Source organism: Penicillium pulvis, assembly GCF_028828015.1.
Source record: "Penicillium pulvis strain IBT 33274 chromosome Unknown scaffold_8_segment0_segment0, whole genome shotgun sequence".
In the NCBI taxonomy this organism is placed as follows: Eukaryota; Fungi; Ascomycota; class Eurotiomycetes; order Eurotiales; family Aspergillaceae; genus Penicillium; species Penicillium pulvis.
In genome coordinates, this window is record NW_026643080.1 from 6,864,138 (window position 1) to 6,891,026 (window position 26,889).

The 26,889-nt window shown below is 49.1% G+C and overlaps 9 protein-coding genes across 9 annotated transcripts; 5 read left to right on the top strand and 4 right to left on the bottom strand.

Annotated features, from left to right (window-relative positions):
* Positions 1-2,236: 2,236 nt before the first annotated feature.
* Positions 2,237-2,581, top strand: N7503_012011 (uncharacterized protein; the record flags this gene model as incomplete). Its single annotated transcript, XM_057071557.1, has 1 exon — positions 2,237-2,581. The coding sequence occupies one exon, from the start codon at positions 2,237-2,239 to the stop codon at positions 2,579-2,581; it is 345 nt and encodes a 114-aa protein (XP_056918168.1).
* A 579-nt stretch (positions 2,582-3,160) lies between these two features.
* N7503_012012 (putative rhamnogalacturonase) lies at positions 3,161-4,932 on the top strand (the record flags this gene model as incomplete). The annotated part of the gene is made up of 6 exons (XM_057071558.1): positions 3,161-3,602; positions 3,667-3,745; positions 3,804-4,011; positions 4,074-4,208; positions 4,257-4,776; positions 4,844-4,932. 6 exons carry the CDS (start codon positions 3,161-3,163, stop codon positions 4,930-4,932), a joined length of 1,473 nt encoding a protein of 490 aa, XP_056918169.1.
* Positions 4,933-5,776: 844 nt separating this feature from the next.
* Positions 5,777-6,625, top strand: N7503_012013 (uncharacterized protein; the record flags this gene model as incomplete). The annotated part of the gene is made up of 1 exon (XM_057071559.1): positions 5,777-6,625. One exon carries the CDS (start codon positions 5,777-5,779, stop codon positions 6,623-6,625), a length of 849 nt encoding a protein of 282 aa, XP_056918170.1.
* Positions 6,626-7,153: 528 nt separating this feature from the next.
* Positions 7,154-9,052, bottom strand: N7503_012014 (uncharacterized protein; the record flags this gene model as incomplete). The annotated part of the gene is made up of 1 exon (XM_057071560.1): positions 7,154-9,052. The coding sequence occupies one exon, from the start codon at positions 9,050-9,052 to the stop codon at positions 7,154-7,156; it is 1,899 nt and encodes a 632-aa protein (XP_056918171.1).
* Positions 9,053-9,967: 915 nt separating this feature from the next.
* Positions 9,968-11,651, bottom strand: N7503_012015 (uncharacterized protein; the record flags this gene model as incomplete). The annotated part of the gene is made up of 5 exons (XM_057071561.1): positions 9,968-10,161; positions 10,216-10,375; positions 10,427-10,538; positions 10,597-11,189; positions 11,238-11,651. 5 exons carry the CDS (start codon positions 11,649-11,651, stop codon positions 9,968-9,970), a joined length of 1,473 nt encoding a protein of 490 aa, XP_056918172.1.
* Positions 11,652-11,996: 345 nt separating this feature from the next.
* N7503_012016 (uncharacterized protein) lies at positions 11,997-13,695 on the top strand (the record flags this gene model as incomplete). Its single annotated transcript, XM_057071562.1, has 3 exons — positions 11,997-12,523; positions 12,584-12,952; positions 13,017-13,695. The coding sequence occupies 3 exons, from the start codon at positions 11,997-11,999 to the stop codon at positions 13,693-13,695; spliced, it is 1,575 nt and encodes a 524-aa protein (XP_056918173.1).
* Positions 13,696-14,496: 801 nt separating this feature from the next.
* Positions 14,497-16,178, bottom strand: N7503_012017 (uncharacterized protein; the record flags this gene model as incomplete). Its single annotated transcript, XM_057071563.1, has 2 exons — positions 14,497-15,449; positions 15,506-16,178. The coding sequence occupies 2 exons, from the start codon at positions 16,176-16,178 to the stop codon at positions 14,497-14,499; spliced, it is 1,626 nt and encodes a 541-aa protein (XP_056918174.1).
* Positions 16,179-17,716: 1,538 nt separating this feature from the next.
* N7503_012018 (DEAD/DEAH box helicase) lies at positions 17,717-20,624 on the top strand (the record flags this gene model as incomplete). The annotated part of the gene is made up of 2 exons (XM_057071564.1): positions 17,717-17,976; positions 18,050-20,624. 2 exons carry the CDS (start codon positions 17,717-17,719, stop codon positions 20,622-20,624), a joined length of 2,835 nt encoding a protein of 944 aa, XP_056918175.1.
* Positions 20,625-21,098: 474 nt separating this feature from the next.
* Positions 21,099-26,213, bottom strand: N7503_012019 (uncharacterized protein; the record flags this gene model as incomplete). The annotated part of the gene is made up of 1 exon (XM_057071565.1): positions 21,099-26,213. The coding sequence occupies one exon, from the start codon at positions 26,211-26,213 to the stop codon at positions 21,099-21,101; it is 5,115 nt and encodes a 1,704-aa protein (XP_056918176.1).
* Positions 26,214-26,889: the final 676 nt, after the last annotated feature.

The window sequence follows — 26,889 nt, forward strand, 5'->3', positions numbered from 1 at the left end:
CTAGCCCTGCTTCTAGTTTAAATAGATGGCGGTTTCGAACAAAGACATCTAGGGTCCTAAGTGGGTACTTAATAAGGAAGTGCGGGCCACCTGCTCATTGCTCATGAACACGTTATTCAAAGGTCCAGGTTTTGAGCGAGCACTACAGCTTTTGGATTCTCGGGGAAAAAACAATGAAGAGCTCCGTATCCCCCGGGCTTCATAGGCCTAGCAATCATATCCATTGACAGACGAGCTTCGTGTGAGCCTGGAGTTGGACGGCAATCTGGATGAACTTGGTCCGGCACCTGGGAACACTGGGAACACCCGCGCTGCCGGAGGCTAACCCTAGATAGGAAAACTCCGAAACCTGGCTGGTCAATAGATTAAGGAACCAGTTCAAATGCCGGATAAACATCGGAAAATCTCTTTCCACTACCTAGCTCGGTACTGGAGGTTAATATATGTTATTTTCTTGGCAATTTTGCTCATTGTGATGTGAGACAAAGTCTGACAGACTGTGGCTCTCCTTATGCCCCCGTACTAGGCAAGCAAAAAGGTCAATTTGTTTATAAGCTAAATCTGAAGATGGAGAATATTCAGGTAGATGAATATGTTCCCCGATCTCCTGGAAGGGGGTCATTATGGACCATGGTAGCAAGCGGCGGTAGCCCGACTAGAGACGGGGCCTATCGAATACAACTTATCAACCATTTCAGACTATTCACGTGCTCAGCCTGTGAGGACTATTTGTGAAGGCCCAATAGTGAAAGTAAAAGTGTCCTTGGAATCAGTGTCAAACGCCACCTCATCCCTGATAGTCACCAACGCGATGTCAAAATCGTACGCTATCCGAGAAATCACGCCTGGAAGTTGCCTGAGTGTAAGCTGCTTTCCGACATATTCATATCGACCTGAAGTCCCGTTTAACATATCAATGTGTGTCTAGGTGATGAATGAGATATATTTACCTAATTGGGAAGAAAGTTTCCTCGTGCTTGATCAAGCTACTTTTCTCGTCGAGCCACCACTCAGGAATGAACTCCGAGCTGAAGAGGGAATAGCGCATGTCGCGCTGGAGGACGCACTGCGGTAGTACGACTATTGTTTCACCTGGGATCCAGACCTTATCAACCTGCAATCTGTCGGGTGGAGTTACCCTTGGATGGCCACTAGGGACGGAGGGCTTGAGGCGAAGGGTCTCGTTGATGACAGCTTCTAGGTAGGGGAGACTCGAAGCTTCTCATTAGTGAATTGGGGGAACCAGGGGCTGCTTTCGAAGAGTCCATCAAGTTCCTTTTGCAGACTTCTGTATACATAGACTTTTTTTGGTGAGGTAGTACAGCGCGTGGGCCATGTTTATACCCGTGGTGTCACTGAAGTAATGTTAGGTCTCTTGTGCGTAGAGCTGCGAGGGAAAATGGCGGCAGACCTTCCGTCGATAATCATAAGACGGCCGTCTTTGTTGAGCGCTTGATTGTCTGGTGGAGCACTTGGATCCTTCTCCTCGGTGGCTTTCAGTAGTCAAGAGATAACGTCCTTCGGACTCCGGCCGTGAGCTTGGCCGATTTCGAGGGCCCATTTCTGTGATCGCACGTTAGCACGTCACACGTACCCAGAAAGCCATCTCAGCAATGAATAGGTCTTGCTCAAGAAATACCCGAACAGCTGGTCCAATGCCCCAATTCATTGACATTCAATATGACTCTTCTTCGCTAAGAGCAGCTTCTGTTCGCAGACGATATTTCGTCTAATTGGATGCAATTCGCCGTCAAGACGGAATCTGCTCTTCTACCTCCGACTCACAAATCAGACAATCTTCATCTATGGTGTCTATGCGACAATTGTGCTCAATGTTCTCATCTCAATCTCCCTGTTGCTGCTTTAATGTCTCCAATGCAAGCTCTTGGCAGCCTTCTGGAGCAGTGCGGCAAACTCAGACGCCAAATACCTATCAACATCAGTGACCTACTACGTTCCCATCACACTAGTGAGTTCCTGATATAGAGCAAAAAGAAGAAATTAGCAAATGAGGATGCAGCTAACGTGTGCAATGCTAGTCTATCTTAGTTGAATTTGCCATCCTCATTTTCCCCATCCGCCGCCCCCTTTGGAAAATTCAAGCAAGCGTTACCCGCCGACTAGGCATCATCGCCACCATCACCGTCGGCGGCATCGCGGTCATAACCTTCTACCTACGCACTATCATCCTTCACGAGTTCACAGCGAACCTGGAATTCACTTGATGTTCGGCAGAATGGTCATTATCTCCGCCTTCGAACTGAACATCGTCGTCATGACCGCAAGCGTGCCATCTATCAATGCCATCTGGCCCAAGCACGTCAGCGGATTGCTGACGGAGCAAACAGCCTTCGCTCACCTTTCCTCACTCGGGAAGACAGGCCACATCGGCGATCGCACGAAGCCGTTGATCATCTATCAGGGGAGCGAGCCGGAGTTGGATCAGATGGGTATTATGGATTCCTCGTCGTCGAATAATTCAATTGCGAGAACGGAAAGGGGTTGTTGCGATGAGTATCCAGGCAGATGGCTAAATCCCGCTCAAATTGTGAGCCCTTCTGAATTTTGTCCTAAGCAATGACCGTCAACCTTGCCATAAACATCGCCATTTTTGTATTATCTCAGGATTTTGGATTCTATTTGCTCATGAAATGTGAACAAGAAGATCTGTCCCGAGGAGCGGGCAGATCGTGGACAGGATCGCACACCATCGCATGCATCTTCGGCTTACTTTATTGGTGCATTTACGGCATCCGAAGCTAGCTTGTCTTCGTTAGGCTTCCTACGAGCGCGATCTAACACAATAATGATGTGCTTGGTCGTAATTATGCAAGTACTATACGCAAGCTATCAGCCGCTAAGCTATTAACCGGTGGCAGCTCGGTGTCAGATACTCATCGATACTGTCGTCATCTGCAGGGTCGATTGGCAATCATGCCAGTATTCCATACATACCCACCTGCTTTTCGATCAACATAAATTATGATGGAAACTTGTGGATGGACAAATTATGGCGTCTTTTGAGAAATATTGAATATATACATTGAATCGATTTTATAGAGCCTATTGTAGTTAGAACTAATGACCCCAATAAAATATATAAAGAAGTAGCAGAGAACGAGGAGCAGCTGAATTCTGACTACTGATTTCAAGTATCAAAATGAAGTTCACCAGCTTCATCCTGCTACCACTTTTGTCATCTATCACCCTCGGCCAACTTATTGGTCCCGTTGGTCCCACAACTGATCTCCAAGACAAGACTATTGAATGCAACATTCTTGATTATGGTGCAGTGGCTGATAACAAGACTGACATATCTACTGCGCTGGAGACTGTCTTCTCTGATTGTGTCCGCAAAAATCCGGGTAGTCGATTGATTGTGCCTGAAGGAGAGTACTTGATTGAGCGCGGTGTGACCCTTAGCAATGGCACAAATTGGGCATTCCAGTTGGATGGGCTGATCACAGCTGCATATGATGGCAACTGGACCATTTCGCGTGAGTTGATTCTCGAAGGCTTTGCAGGCAGAGAGATCATCAATGCAACTATCAACGGAGAGGGCGATTCTGAATTCTTATTAGATGTGCTTGTCATTGTCAATGGTGAGTTGACACATAAACTATGTTTGTATATTTTCATTTGACGTGTCTAATACTGGCAGAATAGCGGTGGATTTCGAATTCTATTCTTCTAATGGCAAGGGCGCTTTCCAAGGCCAGGGCTACATCTATCGAGATCTCGATAAGTTAGTTATTCCTTTCAATGATGGAAATTGTGACGCTGATACAGAAATCAACTTCCAGCACCGACCGTCCACGCTTGGTGCGTTTGATCTCTCCGACCAACGCCTCAGTCCACGACTTGATACTTGTTGACAGTCCCAAGTTTCACATCGTCCTTGACTTTGCAGTCAATGTTGAAGCCTACCATTTAACTATCCGCGGAGCGAACTTGGGTAGTTATGATGGCATTGATGCTATTGGAACAAACTATTGGATTCACGACAGTGAGGTAAAATCTTTAAGCCCGAGCCTAGAAACTCACATGATGACCCCGACTAACTGTCAGAGTAGGTAACAAATCGCGATGAGTGTGTCTCAGTGAAGAGTCCATCTCATCACGCTTTAGTCGAAAACCTGGTGTGCAACCAAGCTGGCTCAGGCATCTCTATTGGAAGTCTGAATGTGTCCGCTGAAATATCAAACATAGTAAGTTCCAACCACTGCGGATGATTCTCAATGCTCACATGGAAATAGGAAGCACGCAATATCAGCATCATCCAAGGCAACAACATTGCTTTTATCAAAACTTATCCTGGTGGATCAGGCTACGTTACCAACGTTACTTTCTCGAACTTCCGGTCATTGGCAAGCCTCTATGGCCTGGACATCAATCAATACTGGCAAAATACCTATGAGCCTGACACTGGCGCTGTTGCATTGAGTAACCTAGTTTTCCGGAATTTCACAGGCTCTGTTGCCGACGGCGCCACACGCCCTCCGCTTTACCTGTTCGCAAATGACCTGACATTCGCCACTAATGTCACTGTCGAGGATTTCACAGTGTGGACAGAATCCGGCAGCTCGGTTGTTAACAAGATCAGTAACATCTTTGGTAGCGGGGATGACAGCTACGGGTCAAGCGATGGTATTAGCTCTCTCAGTCAAGGAGAATCGCCATCATCTTATACCAGCACCTACACCATCACAGCATCTCCAACCAACTGGCAGGCTCCCACCACCCCCACCTGGGCTCTGCCTAGTACAGGATATGGAAGTATGTTCTCCCCCCGCTATTATACATCTTCTCTGTTGTGACAGATAATTGACTTGGGATTTTGTAGCTGCTTCTCCCATCCCAGTTTACAGCCCAGCTCCTCTGTGGCGCCCAGGTGGTGTGGATTATGATTTGCATTACTGGGGAAGCTTCTAAGTGACAGTTCGTGTTAGAGATTGGATTGGCTCTGGTAGGGGGAGCTTTTTCAGAGTAGGTACAGCCTACAGGCTAGGGACAAGGCGATCTAGGTTCTGAAAAGAGACAAGAGAATTTCCTAGGCACGAGCTGTCCTGCACGATCCCTCATTTGCTGTTTACAGTCGCGAAGTTGATACACCCAGCCAGCGTTTCGCCGCTACTTTTCTCAACTCATGCCAGGACCTCCTAAATGATTGAACACGCGATTAATCTTGCTGATGCTTATTCCTCTCACGCGAGTCTATACCACGATGTTCGACAATCCTGAATAGATCTAACTGTATTGAGAATGGCAGCCCGTAACCGGCGTTTTGGCTCACGTAGCGCAAATGGTTTTTTTTTGGTTTTTTTCCCCCATTTATGTCGCATACATTTAGCCAACTTCGGTGCATGAAGGGCGCGATACTTAAGCAATTCAGTCCAATTTCACGGTGTGAAAATGACGCAGGAAATTGGTGGCCAGAAACGGCTGCCTTTCTAACCCATAATTTGGGACGCCGAGCTGCCGCTTGACCGCCCTGTAGGCTGCAGCACATCTATTCTGTACCCCCTTTTGGCTCAAGCCCCCCCCGAGTCTCTTTTCCTACGGTCAGAGCTCATGTGACTACTCTCTAGATAGATCAGAGTTCCTCCCTCGTTCTGCTTCTTCTTCTCTCCAACATCTCACAATACAGCATCTTGTTCTGTTTGTTCGTACACTCTTTTTTCCCTTCTCCGCCTATCCTCCAGCGATACGCTGTTTACATCTACAGTTCCCGGATTGACGGCATTTTGTCTGGTGTGTCGAATCTCAACTCGGATCCATGTTGCTTCGTTATTCTGTCTTCAGTCATATCTGCCAGGTCTTACACAAGCGTTGTCTACCATGGAGCTCTTCAACCACCGTCCGTAGGATCACTAGCAAGGCACAAGACCAGCAGATGCGCAGTATGCTTGACGATTACAAAGGCATCGATGCTTCCCTCTCCAATAATCTTTTGAAAAAGCATGGTTTACCCTGGGGGTTCTCTATTTATCGCTGTTCTTATAAGGATGAGAGCGCGTGGAATCGCCTACTTCAACACCTAAGAGAGAATATCGAGAACGACCTTGAATGCAACCAGAGAATGGATCTTCTGTCGCATCATCAGCTGCTTATCTATGATGATATCACGAAATTCAATGAAGCTACATCCCACGATATTCGTGACCACTTCAACGTATGGGTTACATGCCAACTACCTCAGATCGTCGCCAGCCCTGAAGTCCTATCTAATGACAATCATGGGCTGGGCTCACAGTACTTTCTCGGCCCACGATATAACTTTTGCCTCTTTGTAGACGATTTCTGTCTAGAGTCGCTTGAGCTTTTCGAGAGTTCCTCTTCCGGTCCTGTTGTCAAGATTTTGTCCAAGCCGTGGGGTAATTTGACCCCGCAGGAAAGGAAATACAAGATACATCCGGAGTGGCACGATGGTGAGACAGACGACGAATTTGAGATGGTTGGGTGGATGTATACTCCCATACACTCTTACGTGGGGTGGTTTGATACTCTGGAAGTACCCTCGAATTGGGAGGCGTTCTACGTACGGCCACCTATGATGATTGACGAGGGTAGCATAGTGAACATTGAAGAAGAACTACGCCTCGCTTCATTGCGCCGAAAGTCTTAAAAGTATATCATTGCTGTCTGATACCGTCTTCCTTGTTGTAAATGCTCCATTTAATAATTAAAGGTATTTTGCCCTGCTGGATGTTGTAGTAACAATCAGCTTGGAATGTGTTGAGATCACAGATCAGGTGCCTCAATTTGACAGGAATATTTAGACCCTGTCGAGACTGTCTGTCTTCCTTCCTTTCCAACTATTAATGAGCCAATACAGATTTTCTGTCTGCATCTCTTTTCCTGGCATTCCATCAGGTTATGATACCTTCTTTTTATCTCTAGGCACTTATATACTGTACCTTCGACTCTATTTTCAGGGCGGCAGGCCCCCACAAATTCAGGCTCCCAACCGCACGATGAGACTAGAAGCTGCACGCCTCGTAATGATTTTCAAGATGTACAATGACAACACGGGTGGCAAGCAGAGGTTCGAATTTGTTAGAGCCTCCGATTGGCCTGGTTCCTCGAGTATCTACGGCTAGGGCTCGGTATCCAAATTTTATTGGAAAGGGGTACATATTGGGAGTAGTGTAATTCATTGGGTATTATTTGCGCTTATTTGGAGTGGAAAGCTATGCCAATCATGCACCCATCGTTTGCTCTTCTTTGGCCACAACTCACGGAAGACGGGCTCAAACTCTTCCAGTATATCTTCCTCTTCCATTTGCATTTCTTCTGACCATTCATCATTATCATTCCTGGTTTCTTCCCCAAGCTTCCGAACAACGACCCTGTCTCCATTGGCTCTGACGCATTTCCACTTGTCATCCATGAACGCTGTGATCTCCCATAGCGTGCCGGGACAACGTAGTACCTTGATGTTCAGTTCAAGACGCTGCAAAGAGGAGTTTCTTCCGATGGTCAAGAAAATCTCTCGAGCAAGGGTAGCGTCTAATGCAAAATTGGCGAGTAATTCTCGCGCTTTCTTACCGTCTGAGACCAGATAGCTTGACGATGATAATCCTCTATCGTCTTCTTGTGAGTATCCTTCACAAATAAGTTGTAGGCTCAAGTCAGTCAGTCGAGGCATCTCTCCGAGTGTTCGGTAGATGGCAATTTCCTGATCGTTGCCTCTTGTACGTGTTATAGGGAGCCGGAGGTTGCAGAGGTTCGGGCAGCTATCTCGAATTTGAGTGATCCACTCCGCTGGGATAGCGTGTCCCTTTTCGTAGTCATTAAATTCAGGTTGAAAGGATATCTTTTTTAGAGATTTTCCATGGTGGTCCAGGACAGCTTTCAATGTTCTGTCTCTTTGGTTACCTGTCAAAAGGATACTTTCCAATGGAGGAAGAGACGAGACAAAGGCACTCGCCGCTGTATCGATAGGGTGGGGATCAGCGGAGGTTATATCAAGGACCAGTGTTTTCAGACAGGGAAATTGACATTGAATTGCCTTAAGCAAGGTTTCCAGCGTGGCCTCCCACAGTCGCAAAACTTTAAGGTTGGGAAAGATGCCGTGTGCTTCCCAAGCCTCGAAATGAACGAGGCTAGCCGGGCTCAGGCTGAGCTCCCGTAATTGGCCTTGAGTTGGATTGGTAATGACTTTCTTGGGGTTGGATGTAAAAAAGCCTGCCCATGGGGGTCTTTCTCGCCGCAGCTGGTCATAAGAGCCTGGAGTGGCTTCAGGGGTTCCGGCTGCGATGTAGACAGATTTTAGATTGGGTGCCAGGCCAGTCGCGAGTTGAATTACTGCTTCTTCATGGTACTCCACCATGCCGTATTCGTTATAGCCGAGTTTGTCATTATCTTCGTCATACTCGTAAGCAGGAAAAACAACGCTAGATAGAGAAGGCGACGTGGCAAGCGAATACTCATATTCGTCGATATCTTGAGGTTCGTGTGTTCTGTGACACAGACTGGGCAGTTTGAATGCCCAATTATGCAGTTTGCATCGTGGTAGAGAGTGGTGGAGAATTTCCAACAGACACGGTGGAAATAGAGTCCCACAGCCCCAAATGAGGTCACGGAGACCATGAAATTGTTTCACAAGGGTGGGTAAAGAGCCCCAATCATCACGCTGTGAAACAGAAGCGGACCGATAGAGTTCTAAAGCTTGGAAGCCATAAGAGTATTCGAGGCGGCTTAACTCGTCATTAGAGTCCATTCGACAGTGAGGGCTGAAATATTTGGGATCTGGTTCCAGACTATCGTCATCCTCTTCACTGGGAGGTAATTTTCCTCGGACCATTAATAATCGCACGACGGTGAATGAGGAATTTTTTTGCAAAATTTCGTTCCATTTCTGGACATCTCTGTTGAGCTTTTTGCGGCTGACAATGGTCAGGTTGATGCATTGGAAACGATACTTGTTAGTGGCGACCGAGCAGGACTTGCAGGTCAAAGCTAGGTCAAGAAGACTTGCGAAGTCATCAGATGCCACAGAGCCGCAAATTTGTTCCAATACCTCTCGAGGAAGCGAGACAAGGGTAGGCATTCTGGGCAGGAAGTGAGGAGAAAAGGACCCGCACTTGGCCGAAACATCCCATATCTTGTGAGGATCTTGGCAACTCCCGCATTGCACTGGGACATTCAAAGTTAGAATCAATATTCGGGAAACGAACAAGAAACTTGAAAATTACCTCTAGGTATTTGGTGTCTTCGCTAGAGTTTAGGTAGATTGAGAGTCTGGAATGTTACATTGACGATCAGTACAGGCGTGGTGCTGAAATGGATGACAAGCACAAGGTTTGTGGATTAAAATTAATCCGATCCGATCCGATACATCTATATCGTACCAGTTGTGATGGAAATGTTAAAAACACCTACTTACCGAATTTCCCTACCGAATTTCCTTTGGCGATTCCTGGCTTCCGTCTCCATATTATTGCTCGCCTGCTCGCTGCTTTTACTCATTGAGCAGATCTGAAATCAGTGAGTCTTATATAAGCTTTGGTCATGCTCAGTATTGTGATTCGCTCACTGAGCGCACTCCGCAGCAGGCCAATTACATGCTTTTACTTTCTAAGAACGTATACACTCCTCGAAATGGGGATCTTAAACCCCGAACAATCTTTCTTCCAATGTTTCCACCAGAGCTTTTGCGGGCGCTGGATTTGAGCATGACCGCTTCGGCTGATTGACATTCATCAATATGACACAACATAATGGCATCACGGAACTTTAGATAGTCTTACAATCAGTCTCACATTTACATTGTAAGATCTGCCGTCTGCTGCTATCAGATCGGTTGACACTGGAATGATCAATTGAGCGACCGAGATGGGACATGCGAATTTGATATGGGTCATGTTGGTCATTGTAAATATGTTTCAAAATCAACTTTTACCACGGCCCCCGACATGTCTCGTTTGAGCCAGGCTTGATTCCCGGGTTCTAATCTTACTGTGGCTCATGGTTCCCAGGGCCCTTGAGCCCGACTTCCGGTCAGAAGGCAGGGTTTTTCGTCTCCCTGAACGAGAATCACGTCTTCATGTCTCACTCCAAATTTATCTACCAGATAGATCCCAGGCTCCGATGTAAAGGTCATGCCAGTCTTTAACAAACTTTCTTCGTTTCCTTTGTTCAGATACGGACTTTCGTGGGCTATTTTGAGTAGTTAGCTCAGTAACCCAGAATAAAAAGGGTGCATAAACCGACCTTTGATTCCGATACCATGGCCAACGCGATGCGTAAAGGCCTCACCATAACCGGCCCTGCTGATGACGTCGCGAGCGGCAATGTCCACACTAGCGGCGGTGACGTTCTCACGCATTTGATCAATTGAGCGGGTCTGCGCCTCGAATACTATGTCCCAGACCTTTAATTGAAGTCAGTTCATCTGCATAAGAAGAGGAGGCGAATCACTTGCCTTTAGCTTCTCACTCATGCGCGGGGACAGCACATCGTCCTTGGCAGGTTTGGGCAAGAATGGGGGGAAGAAGGTGCGACAAATATCCGATGAGTAGCCATAAAGGTGTGCTCTAAATTGGGGTCAGATTCGTCAGATTCGGTTTTCAAAGAAGTTGGTGAGACACGAACCCGACGTCGATCAACACAAAAGTCTCGGGTTCCAAAACTTTGGAACCATTGGTTCCACCGTGCGGGTTCGACGCATTCTCGTCGAACAGCACGATGTCAAAGAAAGGATCCAACCCGGCTGCTCGGAGAGCATTATCGAGGACAGAAGCTATTTCATTCTCTGTCAAACCTGGATATAGGCATTTTCTCATCTGTCGAACTGCTTCTACAGTTCCCGTATTGACAGCACGCAGAATGTCAACTTCCCTGGCAGTTTTGATCTGTCGGACTTCTTCCACTTTGCCCTGTAAGCCAACAATCTCAAAACCTGCGGATCCAAGTCCGCGTTGAATGAAATCTCGCATTTCTTCGTCCACCATCAAGCGTGCCGGTCGACTGAGGCCTAAGAACACTTCTGATTGTTTGAGAGTTGTATACGGATTCCAATGTTCTTCCCATGAGACAATTTGAATAGAATCAGTGAAGGGCATTCCCAATAGGCGGGCACGCTCAGCCTCAAAAGACGGGCAGAGAAAGGTGGTGTTGGCCTTGACATTGCCAGTAGCCTGATCGTGGAACGGGCGTACAACCATCAAGAACGGACGCTCTTCCGGCTAAGTTGGTCAGTTGAGTGGCTCCTAAATTTGAAGATGAATTCTTACCTCCCACACTTCCCACTCGGGCTGGCTTACGTTGCCATAATACTTGAAAGTATACCCCGGTTCCACCACGAAGGCATCCACCCCTTCAGTGACCAGTGCTTGTGCCAACCGATCTCGTCGTTCTTCAAAATCCGACACTGCAATGGGCTCCACATTCATAAATGGAAGACCTGTCTCAAGAAGATTATTTACTGCGCAACTTTGGAAATCTCTCAGGCGGTCGGGGTTGCCCGCATCATTCCACGCGCCTTCACAGCCAGGTATGTAAGGACTATGGATCCAAAGCGATCGAAAATGAGAGAACTTGTAACCCGTTGCTAAAAGGCCAGCACTTACTACAACCCATGCCAGGTTGCGAGCTGAGAAGCGACTGGGTTTGGCCTCCCCGGTGCGGAAGGGCAATTGTTTCGACATGATCCGAGAGGTTGATCAAGGAGGGGAAGTAAGTTCCTAGCTTGGACAGTCTCCCCTCAGTGTACGTACTAGGGCGGCCTCTTATCTCGTTTTGACCTTCCCACATTCGCCTCTGCTTTCCCGCCTCCCGTTAGCGTCGAAGCCAAAGCACCGTAGCGTAAACTTCCCGTGCATTTCAACCCCCTCACTGCACTTGATTGGCCGTCGTCGGCTGCGACAATCCGCAACAATATCGGAGAAATCAGACATATCTTTTCGCGGATCTGGCCGATACCGTGGGGTAATTATAAATTGCGAGTCGTGGCCATATCTGCAGCAATATGCAGAGGCACATTTTCTCCCATAATGAACGAGCCCGCTGTAGTCGAAACGCGTGAAACGTGTGAAGAGAGCCAAGTATCTGAGAAATGCCCCCAAACTTCTACATCCGCTGCAACTTCTCCAGATGCAACTTCCCCACATGCGATCTCCGATGCTCAAAAAGGGACAGATGATCTTGACAATGGTCGAGGCTACTCCCGCCTCTCTATGGTCACGATGGTAGTTTTCAGTGGCCTCGCAATTGGCTCAGACGGTTTCAATTCCTCCATCATTGGAAACCTTGAATTGATCATGGCAGTAATCTATCCAAAATCGCTGACTACTGCCGTAGCCTCTCGGCTATCCAACGCATTTATGGTCGGCATGATTATTGGCATGCTTTCGTTTGGTTACATCTCCGACAAACTGGGCCGCAAGACTGGTGCAGCTCTGACAACCACGATATTGGTTCTTGGAATTGCACTGAGTGCCGGTGCTAGCGGGCTGAACGAGAGTGGCATGTTTTGGATGCTAATCATTGCTCGAGGTATTGCTGGAGTTGGAGCAGGCGGGTGAGTGCTCACTCCTGTCTCTTTTATTGGCTATCAGGGCCACTAATAGTTATAAATCAGAGAGTACCCTGTTGCAGGAGCAGGTGCTGCTGAGGCTACAGATGAAGCCCCGGGCATTCGCAAACGAAGAGGCTTCATTTTTGCCATGATCGGTGACCTGTCGGCCTCTCTTGGCTTTGCTTTCGGTGCTTTGGTGCCCCTCATTCTGCTCTTGTGTTTCCATCAAGAAGTGCGGCATTACGAGGCTGTATGGCGTGTCTCTTTAGCCATGGGGGCCATTGCTCCTCTGTCGATCTTCTGGTTTCGCTATCGCATGGTTGTTAGCTCTGCGTATCGCAAGAGCTCTATGAAAAAACAAAGAATACCCTACTGGCTTGCGATCAAAAAATATTGGCGCCCGCTGGTAGGTGTCTGCGGTTCATGGTTCATGTAAGCACCTTAATCCGTGGATCAGGGGCATATCGTTGTGGCTAATTATAGCGACCATATCAAGCTACAACTACATCTCCTACCCTTTCGGCCTTTTTGCTTCAACCATCGTCGATAGGGTCAATCCGTCCTCGTCTCTGGCTCTCACAATGGCATGGGGTACTTTGATCAATTGTTTCTATATTCCAGGTGCATTCATTGGTGGTTTCCTCTCAGATCGTATTGGCCGCCGACGTACCATGGCCCTAGGGTTCGCTCTCCAGGCCATCCTTGGTTTCATCCTCGGAGGAGCGCTGGGTCCAATTGAGACCAAGTTGCCGCTTTTCATCGTGCTCTATGGCGTATTCCTCACCCTGGGAGAAGTGGGTCCTGGGTCTACAATTGTTCTCACTGCAAGTGAATGTTTCCCCACAGCAGTTCGCGGCCACGCAGTCGGACTAGCAGCTGCCTGGAGTAAGGCAGGGGCGGCAATCGGGACACAAGTATTCAAGCCCATTATGGCTAGTTGGGGAGATGACGAGCTTCGTGGTACTCAGGCCGTCTTTCTCATCGGGTCCGGGTTCGCCGTTTTGGGTGCTCTTCTGGCCTGGTTTGTGCTTCAGGACAGCAACAAAATCTTAGATCATGGCGACCAGGAGTGGAAGGATTACCTAGCCGCTCATGGCTATACATATATCGAATGGGGGACTGAAGAACAACATGTCGTATCAGACGAAAAACAGATTGAACAAGGGCCCCAGTAGAAGCAAGGATTGAAAGACGATCGATAAGACCTTGAAAAGGCAAGGGGGTAGGAGCATCTACCCGACTACACTGCTTACATTTATTTTCAGGGTTCATCTGAATGTTCGGGCCCAATCATATACGAGTTGCTCTCATACTATCATGATCCCATGATATTTGAATTTGTATGTTGATTTGTTTACAATTTTATCTTCAAATACTACGAGCGAGTATAATTTTATTCAAGAGGAGGCGGAAGGATGCGTAGTATCTGAATAGTTGTCGTATATGTTAACCTGTTAAAGACGCTTCCACTCATAAACACCTGCGTGTAGAACGTGGGGAGGCTTTAGAGAGTTGCCTTGCCATCACGATCTCTGACCGAGTTCGCAGATAGGGAAGCGGATTTGATGGACCGGAGCAGGCACAGTGTGACCCTCTGATCCTATGGCCATCTGAGCAACTCAGCTTCATCCACTAGTCCACGGGTATGGATATCCACGGTCTCGCTTCATCACTACCGGTCTATGAAGGGGTAGATGAACGCTTTCTGTCTTTCGATACAGTTCGGTCTCTGAAACAAGACTAGGTGATACATTTGCAAATGCATTGAATTCCGACAGGAATATATCTCATGTCTCATTGTTGAATCTTTCAAGATCCATGCGTATATACAGTCACCATTGTCGCTCAATGTATGGTGGGTGGGTCTATCTAAATACATAACAGTCATGCAATCGTGTACAGTAATTCCCACGAATGGGCATTTTGAAACTTGGAAGCAAAGGGTATTCAACTCTCCAACGCCAAGTGATGCTAGATCAAGGCTCAAACGAAGGTCTGCTGACTCGTCGGCCACCATTTTCCTTTCGATCGGCAGCAAGAGACTTGGCAAATTTACTCCTTTCTCGAATTTGCGGACCCTTCCAGTAGAATAGATAGATAGGGGCCACAACGAGACAAGATAGACAGCCTAAGATCGTACTGGCATATTGAACATGCCATTTGCTGCCAATATTGTTGTACATCGGCGTGGCGTACATTGCCGAGATACCGGCCAGCAGGTCACGAGCGAAGGCATTACCACCGCAAGCGGAAGCTGAGTATACACCATATGATGCGATCATGTAGTCCACAGACGAGAGATAGATAGCATAGTTTGCGATTCCGACCATGGTGGAGAAGATCATTGATGCAATCCATGGAATACCGCGCGCTTGGCCGAAAGATGTCCAGGCAAAACCGAATAGTCCGATCGGCTCGAAGGGTGCCAGCCAGAGGAGCCACTTGAGACGACGCTCGGGTGGGATTGCCTCGTCGCCGTGCTTCTTTCGGAGGTGTTCGTCTCTCGCGAACCAAGGGAAGTAGGAGATGTAGGTCAGAAGGTAAGCGAGGTTGATTGGGATAACGGCCCAAGCACAAGCCAAGACCCCGAAGCCCCATCCTTGCTCGTAGACTATACTGAAGCTCTCCAGGAAGGTGAATATGAGCGCATCGGAGAACCCAGAGAGAAGAGACAGGCACAACACGATGGGCTCGCGCAAAAGCATATGAAAGGGTCGAATCCAAATCTTGCCGGCTTCCTTGAGGGAGACGCGAGGCTTTTTGAGTTCGTTGGGTCCGTACACGTTCGGGTCTTCTCCGGTCTTGCGGCGACGCTTTGCTTCTCTGTCGATAAGGATTGTCGAACGACTTTCGGGCATGAAGAAGATGATCGCTTGAGTGACGGCTCCGAAGATGAGCTGGATCCAGAAGAACCACTGCCAATCGAGGACTATTTAAAATCTTTATTAGTACGGATATCACTACATAGCAAATTTGTAAACTCACAGCGTTCGATCGGACCACCAATAACACCACCAATACTTGTTCCGATACAAGAGGAGAAGACAATAAATGCCAGCGGGAATTGCTGCTCATCGGGCTCGTAAAGGTCGGCAATCAAACCCAAAGTGACACTACCACCGGCAGTGGAGATTCCACCCAGGGCACGTGCAACAACGATGGAGCCCCAATTAGGAGCCAATGCAGCAGGGAGTTGCCAGATGTTAATCAGGAACATTGAGAGCTGGAGGATGGGCCAGCGACCAAACTCCTCACTCCACGGAGCCCAAAGCTCACACCCAATAGAGTAAGTAACAAGGTAGGCCATTTGTCCAGTTCGGGCTTCCTGTTGACTAATATTCCAGGCCTTTGAGAGAGGTATTACCGCATTGGGAAAGACGGATGTGTTGAAGTTCATGGATACCTGGACGAAGGCAATTGCCACGAGGTACGTCCATTTCTTCCATCGAGGCCACGAGTAAGCTAGTGCATCATAGCACTCTGTTTCCTTTAGCTCGCGAGGACTATCTGGGGCGATGCCGCCATTTTCGGTCTTCTCGGTTTGGGGCACCAGGTCATCGTCAGAAGGATCGCTGGAACTTGAAGGATCGCTGGAACTTGAAGGATCGTCGGAGTGTTGAGCCTCAGGGCTGTCCAGTGGGGGCTTAGGCTCTGACATTATCATATATAAACAGTCGGCTGAGAAACAGGGAAGGCAACTTCTGGCAAATGCTTTCATTTAACTATCTGGCAAAACATGTGCGTCAGGGCCGATGCGACTCTGTCGAATATCGTCATAGTTCGAAACCGGTTTATACTTCATAGTACCAGAGTTGATCTGTGGAGACGATGTGGATCACCCGCTTATACTTCAATAGGCTCGTGCATAAAGAAGTATACATATTGGGGCAGCCTTTTCTTGATCCAATCGACAACACCGTTTGCATGAGAAAACAGAGCTCATCAACTAGCCCTGGGATGGTATGATGATAGCAAGCCAACTATCACAATCCCACAAATGTGGAAAGCAAGGGCTGAGACATCAAAAATGGGATGAAAAATGTGCACACATTTGGATTTGATAGCGCGATGGATGTGCCCCACTAGACCAAAAGCCACAGACAACGGACCAATCGATGATTATGGAACTAATGATTGTAATAGGTTCTGTAAAAATCTGGAGTTTTCATTTACTCCACAGTCATGGCGTGGTCAACTCCGGACTTCCGACTCGGTACATCGGCCATGACATGGGGATTGTACGGGGAAAATGATGGTCAAGATCCAATGGTAGAACAGTTGAATCATCCACCGTTGCGCATGCGCGCGTACCGTTTTCGGAGGGTTCTACGTCACACGCAGATTCTTAACATGTGCCTGTCCGGTTTGAACCGAAAAGGGTTCCTTCGGTTCCACCTTTGACTCCACAAAAATGGGTCTTGCATGGTTGACGTCATGAACCAGCCCTCGGTCGCGATGAATGAAGAAGGTGATGCGGATATTCTTCGGCATCCAGCCGTCTTAGTAATTCGATGGCTTCAGTATATCTGAGATGTAAATGGTAGTTAGTTCAGGAACCGTTGGTCCCTGATCAATGCAGATCGCCACATATAATCAAGTTGAATTCTGTGGTCCAACCAATCAATCCGTCGGGATTGACGGGTTAAGTGGAGATGAAAATCCAAAGTCAAAAGACCCTGATCGTTGTGAAAAGCAGAAAGTCAGCCGAGAGGTTAACTCAAGGGTGGCTTTTAATTGAAAACCACAAATAATTAAAACACCTCACTACAGTAACTGCGTTTACCGTAGTGTGGTAAATGTGATTTAGATAGAATGGCATCTCCATTGTCAAAGAACATATCACCTCGCTTGATTCAGATCAGCATGCACCTAGGCAAGATCACGCTATCAGTACACTAACGTTCCGATCCTGGGTAATGGAGGTGTCAGCAGAGTATCGCTCCATAATTACCTTCGCGTTCCAGATTAATTTACGGAGTATTCTGATTGAGTGGGTGGCTGATTATGTACTCACTAATACTACACTCGGAATTTTCAATAGTGCACCTTGCCTAACACCATCAGTGTGGTGTTCGATTAATTCGGTAGTCAAAGTCAACTGGTCAGAAGTTAAAAATTGGAGGTCATGTGACTGCGCGTCGTGAGTCGCGTGTTTGGCGATCCGCGTTGATCGATTTGATATCTGCACCACTCGTCATGGTGTTCAAGCCCTTTAAACCTCCTTTGATTAGGAAGCCTGAGACAACACAGCCGGCACAAGAACAGGAAACATCCTCTAAGGCACCTGTGCACCAGGAAGATGCAGCACCTGGGCCCGAGACGCGGCCAACACCATCCGGAGTCCGAAAGCCTCTCCATCAAGTCAGAAATGTGGGGAAGGAATCTGGGGAGAAGGTGACGCCTGCACCCGAAGCCATCAAACTGGTAGGCGATGAGAAGTTTTTCAACGCCCTTTGGTACGTCGCGTTGTACCGCCTTGGTCATTTATTTTCACCCGTAGACCCAACTAACGTTATTTCTTCACATTAGGAGAAAACCAAGCGCCAAGAAGAACAAGACATGGGATGGCGACGGTATCCTCACGGCTCGCGCCGGCTATGTCACCTTGCGAGATGTGGGAGGCAAAGATATGGGACGTGCAATGTTTGAGGCAGAGCTGGAGCCTGGCAAGATGCTCTACGTGGGTGGGAAAGAAGTCGAGGTTGACTCTGAAATACCTCGCAGAGAATATCTGGCCGGAAAGAACATCGTGCAAGCCACAACATCGACACCGCAAACACTGAAAAAATCCAGAAAGACTCCTGTGTCCGCCCTGAAGAGCAGCGGTGACCAAATCTCAAAGACCCTAGGCCGGACCGGATCTTTGAAACGAGATGCATCGGCATTGGATGGGGATGGAAAGGGCCACTCGGGCTTCAGTGCCTATAAGAAGCCATATCTCGACGATTCAATCCTGCCAACCCATCCTGTCAAAGTGGTTCCTCGCCATGATCCGACCGCGCCGGGAGCTTTGGTTATGCCACGACCCACCTCTGTTCCTGATGGGAAGCAGATTGTAGATGTGGTTGTTGATCCACTATTGACAAAGAGTTTGCGGCAGCATCAGCGAGAAGGTGTTCAGTTCTTGTACGAATGTGTCATGGGGATGCGATCTTTCAATGGCGAGGGGGCAATTCTAGCAGACGACATGGGCATGGGAAAAACATTGCAGACCATTGCTTTGCTGTGGACCCTCCTGAAACAGAACCCGATATATGGCGCTCCTCCAGTAATCAAGAAAGCTTTGATTGTCTGCCCTGTGACTCTTATCAATAATTGGCGAAAGGAGTTCCGCAAGTGGCTCGGTAACGAACGCATTGGAGTCTTTGTCTTTGATGACAAGCGGAAACGTCTGACCGACTTCACCAAGGGAAAATCTTACAGCATTATGATTGTGGGCTATGAGAAGTTGAGGACGGCTCAAGAGGGTCTGGCCAAGGGCGCTGGTGTCGACATCATCATTGCAGACGAAGGTCATCGACTCAAAACCCTTTCCAACAAGAGTGGCCAGGCCATTCAATCTTTAAATGCAGCAAAGCGAGTCATTCTTTCTGGTACCCCGATCCAGAATGATTTGAGCGAATTCTTTGCTGCAGTCGATCTTGTGAACCCCGGTATTCTAGGCACATTCAAAGCCTTTATTCGAGAATTCGAAACTCCAATTGTCCGCAGTAGGCAGCCCGAGGCTACCAAGAAAGAAATCGAAAAGGGTGAATCCCGAAGCGAAGAGCTTCGAGAACTTACATCCAAGTTTATCCTTCGCAGAACAGCAGACATATTGGCCAAATACCTGCCTCCCAAGACAGAATACGTACTTTTCTGCAACCCAACTCGCTCACAGGCCACTATCTATCAAGCCGTTCTTGCATCTCCTCTCTTTCAGTCTGCCATGGGCAATTCCGAAAGTGCTCTCCAGCTGATCACTATCTTGAAGAAACTTTGCAACAGCCCGTCGCTACTTACAGCCAAGAACAACACTTCCCCAAGTGAAACTATTACCTCCCTTCTCGCCTCTCTACCACAAAACCTCATGCGCCACTTCTCTCCCTCAGCAAGCGCCAAAGTTCGAGTCCTCGATCAAATGCTGGATAGCATGCGATCAAACACATCCGAAAAGATTGTCCTCGTCTCGAACTACACCTCAACCCTCAACCTCCTCGCTAACCTTCTAACCTCCCTCGGCCTCCCCTTCCTCCGTCTAGACGGAAGCACTCCCGCCCAAAAACGCCAGCCCCTAGTCGACGACTTCAACCGCCTCCCTGCCGACAAATGCTTTGCGTTCCTGCTGTCCGCCAAAGCTGGCGGCATGGGCCTCAACCTCATAGGCGCCAGCCGTCTCGTCCTTTTCGACGTCGACTGGAACCCCGCAACAGATATTCAAGCCATGGCTCGCATCCACCGCGACGGACAAAAGCACCACTGTCGGATCTATCGCGTCATTTTGAAGGGTAGTCTCGAGGAGAAGATCTGGCAGCGACAGGTCACCAAACTTGGTCTTGCGGACAGTGTCATGGAGCATAAAAACAGCGTCGCACAATTCTCTACTGCTGAGCTGCGTGACTTGTTCCGTCTGGACGAAGAAAGTCGCTGCCAGACTCATGATTTACTCGGCTGTGACTGCGGTGGCAAGGGTATTGTTGCATCGTCATCTTATGAGGTTACCACGCCTAATCTGAAGACCGATGAGGACGGAGTTAGTGACTCTGAGCTCACGGAGCTAAGTGATGAAGAGCCTGAATTCCCGAAATTGGTCAAAGCATCTGAGGTCGATATGGAGGAACAGGAACGCTCAATCCGTGATTCGTCGCGAAGAGGCAGGAAGCAGAAGGATTCTATGCATCAGTCGCTGGCGCAGTACGCACATATTGACCCTTCACTTCTTGCTAGTGCCGAGGGTGAAGAGGATGTGGCTGCTATTATTGACGATGATGTCCTTCATTCTTTGTTGAAGGATGAGTGTAATCGCATTGGTTATATCTTCAAGAAGGTAAATGTTGCTGAGGTGGAGAGCCAAGACACTGTGGCTGCAGATGGGGATGGGGATATTGTTGTTGATAATGAGTGATGAATAACAAACATTCTAGATAAATGAATAGAATTAGATCTCAATGATCCAGGTTCAAGGAAGATGACTTTTCCACGGAGTACCTAGAATGGATATCATAGCTAGATCGGCTTAAGTAAAATATGCATATTGTCAAATCATTATTATTGAACATCGAGACTATTCATACTAACCATAGTATATGAAAGATCAAGGAACATGGATAACCTAGAATCAACTGAAGGGAAAAAAGGGAACCTTGGTTTAAAAGACATGATCAACAGCCAGGATCAAATATGCCAAAAATCTAAATATACAAAGGAAAATGTCGGGCTCGAACAACAGACAAGATCTAGAGCGATCATAGGCTAAAAGTGAAAAGAAAATAAATAAATAAAATGAAAGGAAACAGATGTCGAGGCCAGAGGGAGGGAAGTAATCAACCTCCGATCCCATCCCATCCAACATGCACCGGACCCAACCATGATTGCGGTACTAATACCGCAGCTTACCCACAAGACCAAATGTATAAGCAGCTTCAGCTTCACTCTTCATTTGAATCATGAAGATCTTCTGAGAGCTCGTGTTCACACCACCCTGCTTTGAGATGACCCCGTCGTTGGTCTCTTCATACACGGAGACAGCGATTCCGGTCCGTGCGATTCGCTCAAAGGAGCTCTCAGGAAGACAAACGTCCAGCAAGATCTCACCACGCGTCTTACCGCGGACGACGATGCGCTTCATCGACTCAGCATCAGCGCGCGGGGTTGCCGCTCCCGAACTAGGCGGGGAACTTCCATCGCCGTGCGAGCCACTATTGTCGCTGCGGCCGCTGCCGCTCACAGCTGTTCCAGGGCGGGATGGGTTCTTTGGTGGAGCAGGCATGATGGTTAGACGGGCAGCGCCCATATCGCGCCATTTAGATGCTGATTCACGTAGGTAAATACGGATCTTGGCATTTGAAAGACCGATTCCATCGGCGCCCTTAATTGCAGCTGCTATGCGGCCAATGCCGGACGATGGAGAGGGGGCATCGCCTGAGTCGCCGTCGCCGGAGTATAGACTCCCTTCGCGACCGGTGCGGGAGCTGACTGTTGAGCGGGCGATGTTGAACATCTTGCTTCCGCCGCCGAAGCGTTTCAGGGCCGAGAATGCGCTGCTCATTGTTCCAACACTGCTCTCGGAGTTTTCGGCGAGAGAGCGGGGGGAGCTGCTTGACGCTCTGTAGCTTCTTCTCCGACGGGGGAATCCGAACCAGCTTCCACCGGATTTGGTGGCCGGCTCAAAAGCTGGCAGGTTGTCGTTCATGGGCCCGCGGGCGTTTTGAAGAGCAATATAGGTTGGGTTGTTGATGCGAGCGTGGTTGATTAGAGCATAGAGAGCGTCGCAGTCATCTGGGTTTCGTGACCGGAACATTATGTTATTGCTGGAGGTTATCTTGGAACGTTCAGTCGGGGGCGAGCGAATGCTAATGTCGATGGCTGTACCCCGGCGAATGGGGACAAGGGGGGTCAGCTCCATAGAGATCAGCGGTTTTGATCGAGAATCGGCATTCATCTTGAATGCCTCAATAAGGCCAGGGCTGACGGTAATGCTGCAGTCATCAGGAAGCAGAGTCTCCCAACTTCCCTTGTCAGACCATGCAAAAATTGATGCGATGGCCTTCGAAGACTTGGTGGGCTGCAATGGTACAGTTCGGTACCCGCTCTGTGATGCAGAATTGGAAGGAGATAGGGAGCTTGCTTCGGAAATACCCGACTCGAGGCGCCTGGGCTTGGGGAGCTCACTGAGTTCGCTCTCCTCGTAATCTGAGTCCGAAGCCGAGGAATAGGAGTCTTCCGAGTCGGATCGAGAGTATTCCGACGAGGAGTAACTATAATGTCGCACTGTTGAGGCATCCGAGTCCGACTCCGTGTAAGAATCTGAAGCTGTGGAAGGTTCGTACTCATGCTTCAGAGGCGAAGAGCCCCTACGCTTTAGTCGAGCACTTGTTGGACTGAGAACGGGGCTGTTTGAAAGCTTGCCAGTGGAAGAGCTCGGCGATCTATGGGGTGGCGGGGGTGGAGGTGCGTCGTCGTGCGTTGACCTGCGGCGAGACTTTCTTCTCCTAGATTTTGTGGGAGTCTCTGGGATTTCTTGAGTGGGCAGCGACTCCAGAGGAGGATAGTCCTCTTCCTCGTCGTGGTCAACGCTACTCGGTGTAGACATATGAGTTTGGCTGCTGGTGCTCCGAAGCTTAGGAATCTGGGGGAGGCGCGCCGACGGAACTGACGACACACGAGGAGATTCAGGCTCTGGCGACTCCTGCTTCCGTGGAGTCTTAGGCTGGGGAATCTTTGAAGCAGGCTTTGGCTTCGGTTTGGGAGAAGTTGTGCCTTGGCTTACCTCGCTACCCTCTCCATAGTATCGGATTTTACTTGGCGAAGACTCTGACGCCGCCGCGGCCGATGCTGTGGGCTCCTCAACAATCGTCTGGGGAGAAGGCACCTCTGAAGCCGGGCTGTCTCCATAGCGGGACTGCCTCTTTGCCTTCGATCTTTTCAGCCCATTGGGGGACTTGTCAGCATTGCTCTGAGAAGGCAGAGACTGTAATCCAGAGCGGTGTTGTTTTGCGGAGACCTCAGACCCTCCCGTGGTGTAATCCGTATCGCGAGTTACCGAAGAGTACAGAGAACTCCTTGCATCGGTTGTAGAAGAGCTGACAGTGCTCGGCTCGGAATAATGCTCTTTGGGAGTGAAAGATCGACGTCTCTCGCCAATTGGGATATCGACATCACTGGGGTTTGCTCTAGGTGGAGAGTCGCTAATAGAAGACTTGCGCGCCTTGTGTTGCTTTGCTCGACTGATGAAGCTCTGGCTGCGGCAAATCGATGGAGGAATAGGATCGGAGCCCAGCAGCGAAACCCACTCCATACCGATCTCATAGTCATCAATACGAAGAGAAATCAGCTCTTGCCAATACTTCTCATCCCCGGACGCACTACGAAGCATGATCACGATCTCGCCAGTTTCACCGTTCCGGGCCGAAACACATCGAAGGTCCACGGGCGGGAAAAGCAGCCAGCGGTCTGAATGATCAATCTCACAGATCATCAAGTCGCCTCCAGTTCCATGCCCGGAGACATTGTCTCGATAAAGCAACTCGGCACGACAGTCTACTAATTGGCCACTCGAATGGTAGAGCGATAGATTGAAGAAATCGCGAGCACGAACTCGACGAGTCTGGTCAACCACAACATTTCGGGCGACTGCCAGAGTCATGGGGTCTCTAGCGCGACTTGCGTCAATAGTAGCAGCAGACTCATCCTCCAGTCTCGCTCTCTCATCACGAGCGCGTTTTCGAGCATCAAGTACGAGACCCTGGTAGGCAGTGGCGATCCCTTCGGCTTTTGGTGATGGGTGCAAGGTGTTGATCCCCTTGAAACTCTTAGCAAGGTACTTCAGTCGCACCAATGGCCGCTTCAATAAATAGGCAACATCAACCTTGTCGCCTTCAGAATCGACAATATCGCCATTCTCATCCCGCTCCATGCCTTCATCCAAACTCTTTGTCTCCGCATTATCATTTTCTTCCCCTTCTTCCAAGGGAGCAAGGTTCACAATGACATCTTTGAACCCAAGCCTCCAGGCTTTGAGGTATTCCTTATAGACTCTCTGTGCACCCTGTGCCCAGTTGAGGAGGGCATCTGTGTCGTTCTGGGGGATGCGCTTATGCAATGTCTTTAAGCGTTCTATAGCGACCCCCATATTGACGATGGGCTTGGAGAAATTCAAGTCATCCTTCGGATCTAGCGAGGGACGGAACAAGCCAGCGGCGATGGCTGAATCGGATCGTGAAAGAACACATGTCAGCAGCACGGGGATGACACCACCAACAAGGGTCTTGAGCTCTCGCATATATTTCGCTTCATCGGCGGATAGCTCAGCCAGGAGGTCTGGGATAGTCGCACTGGCCAATCGACTCTTGTTGGTCCGGATACTTCGAGCGGAGCGGATACTTCTGCTTCTGGAGGCAGGAACCGAAAGGACAGACATGAGATCATTGTGGTTTGTGAGTCGACGCTTCAGCTGTGATGAAAAGACAGGGAGGGAATCAGGGTCAAAATGGTCCTGCTCTTCTGCAGCTTCTTCTGCTTCTTGTGCGGGCTTGGACTCATTCTGTCGAGCGGCGCTGGCCGTAGCCCTCTCCGGGGCCGCCGGAGCGGACAAGGATGATCCTTCTGGGAGGGTGCTCAAAGTCTCACTTGAAGCAATAGTGGATAGTTGGTGGATTCCAGTGCTCGGGAATGGCTTGCTACGGCCCAGCGGTACAGGTGCATTGTTTCCTGAGACCTCGGATATCTCCGAATCTGGTTGAAATTCAGACTCGGATGTTGCAAGGCTGTCCTCGTATAGCAACTCTCGTAAATTTTTCTCAACCTTGACTTTTGGCGATTTGCGGGTCTTGTCGGCGCTTGCTCGCCTGGGCGCTGACACAATCTCAATGTCATGAGATTTGCGTAGCCTATCGCTTGACGGGGGGCGATCTTTGTCTCTGGCATGTCGGCCATGAGAGCTTTTAGGGCGAGACTCGCTTTCTGCTAGCGTATCAGATGTCAAGCTGCTCGCGGTGTCCGTATTAGCCACTCTCTTGGATCGTCTCTCTCGTGCCGATTTGATGTCCAGTGGGTTAGGCATGTCCGGTTTGTCCTCCTCGTCTAAGAAAGGATCCGGTTGGTCGGATAACCAAGCCTCAATCTTCGCACCCCGGTTTGCTGTTGGTGGAGGAGGCCTTGGAGGCTCCGCTTTGGGTATAGTGAACATCTTCCTGGACTCGTCCAGCATCTGTGCAAAGATGCCTCCTTTGGGAACTTGCGGGTGTCCGCGAGCGCGCCTCCTCGATAATTCTGAGAAGTCAGCCTCGCTTCGTGCCCATTCTACCGTATCATCAGGCGGTGGCGATTGTCGCTTATGTTTCCCTGACACTTCTGACCGGATGGCAGACTTGGGCCGATCCGTCTCCGTCTCCCAGTCGCTTTCCACCACGGACTCGGGCCGTTTGCGAGGGGTCGACTTCCATTCTTTGACGGGCGTTTTCGCTCCAGATCGCGGAGTATCTTTGCTTTTATCTGACAGATCTTTGAGATTATCTTTCGTCGCCCGTGGAGATCCCAGTTCCGCCCCTTCGTTTGTGGTGTATTCACTGATGCGCTTGGGAGGCGGCAGGTTGCGAGTGGGCGTTTGTCCTACCGAAGTATTCGACCGATTCCTTCTCCAGTGTTCATCGCTAATGACTCGTTTGCGCGGGGTACTGTGACTTCTTTTCCTCGTCTGCCACACGGCGCCTTTGGTGGGTTTCGCCTTCGCGGGCTTCTCCTTCCCTGCTTCTGACTTTGGTTTGATAGGGTCGGGCGCAGGTTTATTCTTGGTCTCATTATCATCTTCGTCATTGTACAGTCCATCGTCGATCGTGATCACGCCACCTCCTTGTTGTTGCCAGTTCCGCACTCTTGCGCGCACTGTGTTTGTATCGTGGATCCCGAGCGGTAGGCCGATGTCTACTGCCTTCGGAGTGGGTTTCGCACTCCCTCCAGCCTTGGAGGGACGCTGCGGGGTCGCAGGGGACGGCATCGATGTCTATTACGAAACCAAAGAATGCGTTAATCTCCGAGGTTGAGGGGGAAGTGTAAAGCTGATTGTTGACCGCGTTCACGGATTCATTGTTTTGTTGACATTTCGTCATCGGTCGGGAAAATCTTTCTGGGCTGTTAACTCACCAGACACAATGGCCTATGATCACAGAACAGAGAACAGCATTTGCTTTTTCTCTTCAAGTTCTCTTGTCAAACACGTTCGAGGGGAATGTAAACAAGGGCGATTAGACGCTGATCGACGATAAGCCTGAACTGCCACACTAGTTCTGCTGCCGGGGAAACCACGCGCCGATCAGATCGGGCCTGTGACTGGCTAGCTCTGCAAGGAGATCTTCTGATCACAGTTGATCCGGTCAACTGATTTTAATTCTTTCACTTTTTTGAACTGGGATGCCGAGCTGATGAGGGCCTCGATGGGCTTGGCATCGCCAGTTTTTACCCTCACGTCAGTGTAAGAATGTGGGGGGCTTAACCTAGAAGAATGATGGGGGGGGGGGGGAATAGATGAGAAAGATGATCTACAAGTCGATTCGGAGATTTCAGGGAATATTTCATTACCGGTTGCGCGTACCTTTTGCATTGGGCGTCATAGCAGTCTGATTATGGAGTTGGACAAAGTTGGACTTGGACGCATAATTAAAACCCCCCTTCCA